The sequence below is a fragment of the Cornus florida genome, unplaced genomic scaffold (assembly GCF_030987335.1).
Source record: "Cornus florida cultivar Cherokee Brave unplaced genomic scaffold, ASM3098733v1 CherokeeBrave_3.0.0_Hap2_Chr05, whole genome shotgun sequence".
NCBI classification, from domain to species: Eukaryota; Viridiplantae; Streptophyta; class Magnoliopsida; order Cornales; family Cornaceae; genus Cornus; species Cornus florida.
In genome coordinates this window covers 91,347,108-91,358,413 of record NW_026775575.1, presented here as the reverse complement: position 1 = coordinate 91,358,413, position 11,306 = coordinate 91,347,108, and the positions used below count along the sequence as shown (strand labels likewise).

The 11,306-nt window shown below is 33.0% G+C and overlaps 2 protein-coding genes across 2 annotated transcripts; both read right to left on the bottom strand.

Moving 5' to 3' along the window:
- Positions 1-1,014: 1,014 nt before the first annotated feature.
- On the bottom strand, positions 1,015-2,808 carry LOC132309696 (F-box protein At1g80960-like). The gene is made up of 3 exons (XM_059807982.1): positions 1,945-2,808; positions 1,595-1,750; positions 1,015-1,398 (listed from the first exon to the last, which is right to left on the bottom strand). The coding sequence occupies exons 1-3, from the start codon at positions 2,806-2,808 to the stop codon at positions 1,015-1,017; spliced, it is 1,404 nt and encodes a 467-aa protein (XP_059663965.1).
- A 6,046-nt stretch (positions 2,809-8,854) lies between these two features.
- Positions 8,855-10,658, bottom strand: LOC132309695 (F-box protein At1g80960-like). Its single transcript, XM_059807981.1, has 2 exons — positions 9,846-10,658; positions 8,855-9,295 (listed from the first exon to the last, which is right to left on the bottom strand). Exons 1-2 carry the CDS (start codon positions 10,656-10,658, stop codon positions 8,855-8,857), a joined length of 1,254 nt encoding a protein of 417 aa, XP_059663964.1.
- Positions 10,659-11,306: the final 648 nt, after the last annotated feature.

Sequence of the window (11,306 nt, the reverse complement as noted above, 5' to 3'; positions counted from 1 at the left end):
TCACCCGTTATTCATATCAATAATAGTAAATTTGAAGAATTCACCTAACTAAATTTTGATAAGTTTAACTTCACCTAACTGTTCTAAATTCATTTATTGTATTTTATCCAAAAAGAAATATTCAGGCGGTGAAGCCTAAACAATTCTGGTGAAATACTACTCTCTTCGTAACACTTTTCTAAAATAATTGTCCCAATTAAAAAATAATTGTTATTATTATTTTTTAACATTACTATTTAATATTCTTACATTGAATTTATAAACAGTAAATCTCTATAAACATAATCCTTTTAGAAAATTAGACATTTATTGCGGGACGGAATGAAGGAGTAACTTTTTCGATTCCAACAACAACTTCAAGCGAACCAAAAAAAATATATATGGCTTGATTTACATACAAAAAAATATATATTTCTAACATATCTTATTTTCTCCTCCTTATATACACACTTGCTTACCAATAAATAACTAAATAAATAAAAATTCAGCATATGCGTATTGTAAATCTTCAAAAGTAAATTTTCATTTTGAAGGCACATCGAAGGCAGCATTCTTCTTGAATTGTTGGTGACTTGTAGTCTCACCAGTATTTTTGTAATTTATCTTTTAAGAGTGGGTTCAAAGGGCCTTACCCGAGGGAATTCCACCATTATAAAAAGTAAATATGCAGTGGTGCAAAATTCATGAATAAAATTCAATTTGCATATTTCTTCGAATGCTTGGTGAAGTGACGAGAACCAGCAATAGCAATTTCTTCGATAGTCAACTCAACATTCATTGTCCAAAAAAATAAAATTTAATATAATAAGATAATAAGATTATGTGCCCAAAAATATTGCTAAATATTAGTCTTCTCTTGCAAAAAAAAAAAATCAAATTGGACTTCTTCCAAATAGCAGAATAACTAGGGATGATTAGTTTCCAAATATCTACATTCAAATTCTATATATTGAAATTCATATAATAATGATGATTATATGAAATTTGAAATTAAAACTGATGTTCAACACAGTATCATGGACGTGTGGAAACCCAATGTTCAAAATCATCACCAACCTCGGCCATAAACTTGGGCCCTGGTTTCAGGATTACAGGAGCATCCATGGAGGCCTTTGGCAGCCATAGCAAGCTCATCATCGTGACTGCTCCTTCCAACGAACATTCATCGTCGCATTGTATCACAGCTTTCTCCAACCTAGTAGCATTCTTGATGAGATGAGAAACAAACCTCATTTCCGTCTCTTTTCCTGTAAAACCCTTTATCCACAGTACCCTCAGGTGATACGTTATGCTATCGGACAACTCTGCTTTTTCCCAATACCCCATCTCAGAATATGGAAGAGGATATAGAATATTATATCTATAACTTGGTTCTGGTTCACTTCTGTACATGTTGTCCTACAATGAAAAACACAAGAATGCCAAATTGTTCATAGACCATATCCTTAAAAAGAAAAATAAAAACTAGCTACTGCTTTAATTCAAGATTGATTTACATGCAACGTTGTCACACTTAACTTTTGGTCTTACTATAAGAAAAGAATGCTTATACAATTAAAGTGTTATTAATTCTGGCAATATTGGATCAACTTACCCGAATTGTGATGTAGATTTTTTGCAGACGGAGGCTTCCTCTAAAGATGAAAGACAGTAAGATATTGTCTCTTATGTCGTTCAAGTCTAGTTCAGTCGATAACAAGCGCAAATCCGTAAGAGAAAGTTTGCCTCCTCCATATCTATTGCTACTAAACTAATGACACAATTAAAGAAAAAATTGATAAGTACTTATTCTCATTACATAAAAACAGACTATGCATTATTCAATGGCTTAAGAGATTAATCCATCTCTATTAAGAATAATATTGTGAATATGTGCGTATTTGCTTAAACTTTTAAATAAATAAATATATTATATAAAGAGGGGGGAGAAATCTAGTTGCTTACCACAAGACCACAACATCGTTCGAGAATATCTGAATTTGCGAGATTTTTAGCACATGCTCGAAATATTTGAAGGTTTGGGCAGTTAATATAAGGATTACTTTTGGAGGAGAGTTCAACATCATGAAGCAATAGTGTTGTGAAACCATCGCCACATATTTCGAGGTCAATAAGCTCTAAGTTCTGGAGTTCCAAGAACTTCAACTTGTGATCGTAAATCTTAAGATAGTCTAATCCAATACAAGAACACAGGCTCAAATTCTCCAAGGATCCACAGTTAGATCTGATTTCGAAAAGACTGTCGGGGTTTAAGTGAACCAAGTTGAGTTTTAGAGTTGTGAGATTCACACAACCGTGGAAAGCAGCAATGGATTCCGGTATGAGTTTGTAGTTGTTGAGTTGGAGGACACGGAGAGTCTGGCACCCGAAGACACCGGCCGGCACCAAATTCTCGAGATTCCAGTCCTCATCAGAGCAATAATCATCACTTATACGAGTGAGTTCGAGCTCTTCTATCCTGTTGTAATTTTTGAGGTAATCGATCAATTCCGGCAATAGCCCGCTGAACCGCCATTCTGCCGGACCGTGAGTGATCCGGAAGACGTTTAGATTATCACCCCATTGAGAGAATACTGTGTGTAGAACGATCGCTGGTGGACATAAATCAAGAAGGTCCGTTGGCTCCTTCGCGGGGTCGAAATCGAGACGAGAAACGAACCTCCACAGATACGTCCACCGTCTGGACAAGACTGAAGTAGCTACGGCGTCTATGGCGGGAAGCAGTGAGATGATTGAACATAGCAGTTGATCTGGGAGATTGCTGATTAGGTCATCATGGTCGCCATGAGAACCACCTGGGTATGCCATTATTTTTGCTTGCTATTTGTTTCCTAGTGAAGCAATAGTTTTGTTTTGAGTTGTTAGGATTTCTTTCTACAAACCTACCTAATTTGTAAATCTTCTAAGAGACCTACCGACGTTTCGTGTCCTAATGTAGCTAGGACCAAAAAATAAAAAAAAATAAACCCTAGTTGGTTTGAGATATCCGATTTGAAAGAGTTAAAGAATACTAAAAGGTAACGTACGAATGGGCTTGAGGCCCGGTGGTCCCAGATCTACCTTATGGGTTCGAACCTAAAAAATTAATAAAAAATAAAAGGGAAATCCATATTTATAATACCCTTTATGTTGCGTTCGGTATGAAGGAAAAAAATTGAATAGAAGGAATTTTTTTTGTTCGGTTGGATGGAAGAGAATGAAAAAAATTGACAATTTAATTTAACCGGTGAGATAAAAAGAAAGATAAATTTTTAAATTGACAATTTAATTTAACCGGTGAGAGAAAAAGAAAGATAAATTTTTAAATTATTTTTACCATTAAACCCATCATTTACTTTATTTATGAAATTTATTAGGATGATGTAGTGTTGACAGAAAAATAATACCAGTATATATTACTAAAATTTTGTTTGGAAGAAGTATAGTAACATTTGAAAGAAAAATAATACCAATATATATTACAAAATTTTGTATATAATTCAATTTTGCAACAACAGTATGATATTAGAGCCTTTTCTTAAGGTTCCGTTTGGTTGAAAAGAAAAGTGAAGTAAATGAAAAGAAAATTTATTTTCTAGCATGCATTTTGGTTAAGGTGAAAATTATTCAAGAAAATTGTATTGAAGAGCATAAAAGTTACTAAAATATTTGTACTTACCTAAATTGTCTTTATGTTATATTTTTCTTATTTTATAAAAATAGTAAAATAATAAAATAAATAGTAGAATAATAAAGAATTAATTAGTAGTAATATATATCTAAAAAAAATGATATAGTTTTAAATTAATTGACACTTACAAATTACTATTTATAGAAGTATAAAATTAAAATAAAGTATTATTGGTTTGTAATTCTTTGAAATCCATTAAAAAATAAAATAAAATAATTATTGGTAGTTTACAATTATCGATATAGTTGGTGGATAAAATAAGAATGCAAAATATAAAGACGTTGCTTTTAGGAGAAAATTTTATTTTCGCATGTTTTGGACAGGAAACGTTTTGGGAAAAATAATGGGTTACGAGAATTTAAATTTTTCAGAAACCTATCCAAATTTTAAAAAAGTTATAAAATTTTCACTTTCTTTTCTTTTCCAATTGATTCTTCCTAACCAAATAGAGCCTAAGAAACAATAGTATTTACGAACAAATATATTGTAATGTTGTCTTCTCTAGTATAATAGTATGTGGTCTTTTTTGTATGTGCACATACTAAAATTCAAATAAATATACTTCTCTAGTAAAAGTAAATTTACCAACAAATAATGTTGCATTTTGGAATATCAAATTGATACATTAGAATTAAAATTAAAATTGGAGAAATTTTCATTTAAAGTTTAAACAAAATTTCTTTCTATTTCAATTTTAAGACGTCTCATGTTTCCAAACTGGCTTAACTAGATTTGAGGAGTAGCATTTGGCACAAATTCTCTTATTGAATTTTTCGACACTTGTGTTCAAAGATATAAAACAAATGATCTCTCTTTATCCTTCCCCAAATGAACCTTCTAAGACTTGGTGTAATTCTTCTTTGTTTGACATAAACGTAAAAAAGAGAGGTGAAGTAAGCCGCAAAGATGTTTCTTTCAAAGAAACATAAAATTTTAGTAATATATATTGGTATTATTTTTATTTCAAAGATTTCTATATTTCTTTCAAATAAACATCTAAAGAAAAACAAAATTTTAGTAATATATACTGATATTATTTTTCTTTCAAAGATTTCTATTTTTATTTTGATAATTACCTTTTATTGTTACAGTATGTGATAATGGTAAAATTAAATATAGAAACTAAAAATAGGATGACAGTGATTTTGTGTTAAAAGGAAATGATATAGGTGGATTTGAAAAATGACAGTTGGATTTAATCTAACGGCCCACATGGAAAGTGTAGATTAATTTTCTAGTTCCACGGGGAGTAAGAGATCATGACTCTCTGATGTATTATAGTATATTTACACACAAATTTTAGACTATTCATTTTTAGCTGAAACCATTGTTTTATGCCTTTAGTGTAAAAATGTATAGGTTAATTTCACTGACACCCATCAGGTTTGGCAAAATATTACGGTACAATTTTGCTTTTCTTGGCATCGTTAAATTTGTGCAAAAAGACAATTGTTTACCCAGAAGTTTTAATTAGAATATCGATATTAGTTGATACTCACACATTTCTCTTTACAAAAATTGTTTACCTAGAGACTCGAACTTTAAGACCATATCGATATTGTAATTAAATCAAGCCTCAAAACCACATTTCAAGTTCAAGCCTACCAATGTGCCTCCTTAATTATGTGATTAAACTACCGAATTGGCAGTTTGAATTTGAAATTATAAAAAAATTAGTTAAAACTTAGAATACAATTTGTCCGAATTCCAAATCTGAAGCCCCAATTTAGTACCCCAAATGCAATACAGATTTGAGAAAAGTTCTTCTTAGGTTTCATTTATATATTATTGAGAAGGAATTCTAGCCTCTCAAGCTGCAACTCGACCATTAATTGGAATCCCAAAAAAATTGACCCTTAACATGAAATGGAAAGCATTGTTTTGAAATGAGTTGAAAAAAGTAGCGACTCCACCACATCAAGTTTATGGAAAGTGAAAAAAAGAAAGACTCAAACCCCTTAACTCGCAACAATTTGTTTGAGTTCCTTTTTGATCTCCACATTCTTTCAAATAGCAGAATAACTAGTACTCGTGTTGTTTTCATAATATATTTTCCCCATATATACTCATTTTATACTGAAATCCATATTATAATAACTTTGAAAATTAATAGTGATGTTCAACACAGTATCATTCAAGTGTAGAAACCCAATATTCAAAAGGATCAGCAACATTGGTCATAAACTCTTTTTTGATAAGTAAAACTTGTGACCTGGTTTCAGGATTACAGGAGCATATTCATGGGGGCCTTTGGCAACGATTGCAAGCTCTTCGTGGTCATGACTGCTCCTCCATTGTATCAAAATTTTCTCCAACATAGTAGCATTCTTGATGAGATGAGAAACAAGCCTCATTAATTTCTCTCTTTTCCTCTAAGGTGATACGTTCTGCTATGATATCGGACAACTCTGTTTTTTCTGAAAACATAGACTCAGAATATGGTTTATCTCTGTAGTAGGCCTGATTGAGAAAGTTAAAAATCTATAGTGAAAAGGAGGATGCTAAGATGTTCATTATTTGATGAATGTGGAGGCAACCTGATGTGTAACATTGATGTACACTAAATGATACTGCTTTAATTCAGACTCGGATTACATGTCACACCTACCTTTGTCATTACCATGAGAAAAGAATGCTAATATACAGTGTAAAAAGTAAACAAGATTTTTCATGTAAACTTACCCAATTTGTGGTGTCGATTTTTTTGTAAGCAGACGCTCGTTCTAAAGATGAAACAAGAGTATGATATTATCTCCTATGTCATTCAAGTCTAAACCAGTGCATAGCACTCGTGCAAATCTAGGAGAGAGAGATAGTCTGCTCCATTTTTAGTACTACTTCTCTAATGAGAGAATGAAAGAAAAAGATTGATAATTATTTATTCTCATTACAAGACAATATACAGAGATACATGACCAAGACTACCTTGAGTGGCTACCTTGGCCCACAAAACTCTTCTCACAATCCCACACGATCAGATATTTCACTCCACCCTCACCTAGATTCCCTTGACACCATATTGTTTGGTTTAAACACTACGTTCTTAGGTATTATTCAGTGACCTAATTGATAGAGCGCCTAACTCCCCGAACAAGTGTGGCTTGTTGTCGCTGTTCTCTATGTTGCCTCTTGTTGCAGTCTGTGTGTTGCCCCTTTGGCTTTTGTGTTTTTCTCATTGTTTAGTCTTTGTGGTCTGTTGTGTCCTATTTGGACTTCATGTACATTCTTCTCTTCATTTATACAAGCTTACGATTCAACAAAAAGCAAAAAATGATAATAATAAAAATTTACATGACAATAGAAAAATCAAGCCCTATTAAAAACAATATTGTGGATGCGTGTGTATTTGCTTAAACTTTGAATATATATATATATAGAGAGAGAGAGAGAGGGGAAACCAACGTACCAGGAGGCCACAACATCGTTGGAAAATCTCTGAATTTGTGATATTTTTAGAATAAGCACGAAATACTATAAAGTTTAGGCAGTTAATTAGTATAAAATCTTTTGGAGCATTTAACATTATGAAGCACTAGTGCATTGACACCCTGGACACGCATATATCCAACCCCCTTTGCTTAAGTTGAGAATTCAAAAAAATTCAACTTCTGTTCAGAAACAATCTTATCCAATATGACAATAACATAGGCTCAAATTCTCCAAGAAATCACACTTAGATATGATTGTAGAAAGACTACTTGGTGTTAATCCCACCAAGTTGAATTTTAGAGTTGTGAGATTCACACAACCTTGAAAAATCACAATGTACTCGGGTCTGAGTTTGTAGTTATTGGGTTGGAGGACACGAAGAGTTTCAAACCCTCCCTAAGTTTCTTTTCCTCCGCTTATTGGTATGCTTAAACCGGTTGAAGCACCATCCGTGACAGCGCATCAGGGCAGTCAGAAATTGAAAAAAAAAGGAGAAGATTCAGCATTTGCATTGCACATATTCTAGTCCACAGCAAAAGGGCAGTAACAGAAATTGGAAGTAACAAATTCATCAATAAAATTAAAGTTCCAATTTTCTTCCAATGCAAGTAACAAAAGCCAGAAATTTCTTTAGTCAACCCAAAAAAATAACTGGATTATCCCATAAATATTTCTAAATATTACTCTTCTCTTGAAAAAAAAATAATAATAATTGAACTTCTTCCAAAATAACTAGGCATGTTTTTTTTTTCGCACATCCATTTTCTATACCGAAATCCATATGATAATGATGATATATAAAATGGAAGTGTTGAAATCAAATATCCAAAATGAAAGGCCTTGCTTGGATTGCAACTTTGAATACAGTTTTCAACAACAATTTTTCAGAGAATCATAATAGAGAACTGTTTTCAATTTTTTCAGGTTGAAAATCTGCTTGGTTGGAAAAATTACAAAATAGTTTTCAAAGAACAAAAACTGATAAATCTTCTTGGTTGAATTAAAAAAATTGCACATTACTTATTATTATTATTATTATTCGAGATGTTAACTACTAATGCAATATGTTACTAATGAGGACATACACATTGTGTTGCAAACCTAAACCGTGGGAATTCTTCCATTCATTACATTACATGAATACAATGTCTACATATATATATATAAATCATCTCATCATAATATGTGGTGTTATCATGAATCTAATTTGATATAGGTTGTCACTCCTCATCTAAACTTAAAAGGCAATCAACATAACAAGCATATACTCCTTCCCTTCATAGGATGGCATGGGAAGAAAAAAATGGCATCATCTGTATCAAAGTTGGATGAGTATCACTTGTAAAAGTATGTGATTTTATCCCAAAAAGCCATGAATTCGTTTGCTTACTTCACCAAAATTTACTTAATTCATAACTCTTGACTATAGTGCTAGCATTTTTTTCCCTGAAATGTGCTTATTTTATTGATGATACAAAATAAACAATGAAAGCAAAAAGGGAGGATCTCTCAGGAAAACAAGCAAAGGAAGTGTCGAAATCCGATCTCCAAATAGAAGAATAACTAGGCATGTTTTATTTTCACTTATCTTCCTCATATCTACATTAATTTTCTATTGTACTGAAATCCATATGATAAATAAAATGGAAGTGTCGAAATCCAAAAGGAAAATGATTCAAGTTTTTGAAAATTTCACCTGCTGAAGCTGAACGTCTCCCATCCACTGTATGTTGAAAGTGGGACCCCCATCGAGTCCTACATTGTTTTTTGTTTTTTTGGGTTATTGCTTAGCTGAGTTCGACTGCCTTTTGTCGGGGGCAAATTTCCACATTCACTATCTGAGGAGTGTTCAAAATGATCATCAACCTCAACCTTAATCTCAACTTTGGTAGTAAACAAGCGCTCTGGTTTCAGGATAACAAAAGCATTCCTGGAGGCCTTTGAAAGTGATAGCAACCCCTTCGTTGTCACTACTCCTTCCGGTGAACATTTATCGTCGCATTGTATCACAATTTTCTGCAACATAGTAGCATAATTGATGAGATGAGAAGCAAATCTCATTTCTCTCTCTTTTCCTGCAAAACCCCTTATCCACACTACCCTGAGCTTGTGCGTTATACAATCCGACAACTCTGCTTTTCCCCAAAACTTAGACCCATGATATGGAAGATCTCTTTCTCTAGAATATCGGTTGGCCTGATTGACAAAGTTTAAAAACGTATAATGAGAATACTAAAAATAAATAAATAAATAAATAAAAAGCATATAAATATGTAAGCAAAACATGAAATGAAACCAAGAAAATAAAAAAACCTGCAATATGGCCACACTTACCTTTGTCAATACCATAGTTAGCAAGTAAAAAAATGGAATTTTTACTAACTATGGTCATCATTACGTACTATATATAAGAAAAGAATGCAGGAATATACAGGTATAATAATTATAATGTAACTTTAATTCTGGCATTACATCAACTTACCCGATTTGTGATGTCGATCTTCTCTAAATGGCTCCCTCTAAAGAGAAAAGAGAGTAAGACATTGTCGCTCATGTCGTTCAAGTCTATTCAGTGCATAACGTGCCCAAATTAGCAAGAGAGAGAGCGTCTCCTCTATATTCAGTACTACTTTTCTAATGAGATAATGAAAGAAAAAGATTGATTAGTATTTCAATGGCATTACCAAAAACCTAACAGTACATAATATACATATATGTATATATTTAGAGGAGAGAAATCACGTACCACGAGACCACAACAACGTTCGAGAATCTCTGAATTTGTGAAACATTTACAATAAACTCGAAACACTGTGAGACTTGGGCAGTGAATATAAAATCTTTTGGATTGATAGAAATCAACTTCATCAAGCACTAGTACAGTGATACCCTTGGCACATATATCCATCTTCAATAGGTTTAAGTTCCGGAGTTCCAAAAACTTCAACCTCTGATCATAAATCTTAAGATCATTTAATCCAATACAAGAAATCACGCTCAAATTCTCCAAGAATCCACAGTTAGATATGATTTTGGAAACAAGATCAGGGGCTGAAAATTTAACCCTATTCAGTTTTAGAGTTGTGAGATTCACACAACCTTCAAAAGCCACCACGGACTCTTCTACGAGCTGGTACCTTGTGAGTTCGAGGACACGGAGAGTTTGGGAACGGAAGGCACTAGCCGGTAACTCAGTCCCGCGAAAGTACTTCCTCATGGTGAGTCCGAGATCTTCTATGGCTTTGAGGCGGTCGATCAATGCCGACAACTCCCCGGACGACCAATCCTCCGGAGAGTGAGTAATCCGGCAGGATGTTACATTAGCCCTTTGAGAGGACACTACGTGTTCGATGATTTTCAATCGAATAAATTCATCCGTGTCCGGCTTTTTCGGGTCGAAATCCAGGCGAGAAACGGACCTCCAGAGGTGGCTCCACCGGGTAGACAAGGTGGTTGTTGCCACGGCTTCTTTCGCCGGAATTAGTGAGATGATTGAACATAGCAGCTCATCTGGGAGATTGCTGATTACGTCGTGGTCGTCACAACTCGTTTCTCCCATTACTTTTGCTTTTTTTTGTTTCCTGAATCATTATTTTTGCTTTTTCTTTTTTGATCTTTATCAATATATATGCGAGATGGAAATTCTGATTTTTTTTTTTTTGCCCTTTTAAGATTACCATCGAAGGTGTGAAAAGTTTCCTAGTCAAACCCTACTTTTTATTTGTTAGGATTTATTTCCAAAAGCCTATCTTCTTTATAAAGAAACCAACCTTTTCATGTCCTAATGCAACTAGGAGTGCAATTCGGTCGTACAATCCAAACCGACCAAACCCAACCTGAATTATAGGGGTAGTAGGTTTGAGATATTCTAAGATTATTGTAACCTCTTGCTTTCATTTTTTTATTATTATCTTTATGATTTTATTATTTTAATATGCGTATTTAATTAAATATTCTTAGTAGAGTAGTTTAATTAATTGTTGGTCCAGCAGGATGATAATAAATAAAATCAATTCATCAAGTTTATGCTTTGTTTGATAGGAAGAAAAAAAAATTAAATGGAATGGAAAGAAAAAATGTTTGATAGAAAGGAAGAAAATTAAATGAAATGAAAGAAAAAAAAATGAATGACACATTCCTAAATAAGAGATTGTGTTTTTCTCTTTTTTTGTATGGTTAAGTAGAGAGAAAGAGAATAAGATAATAC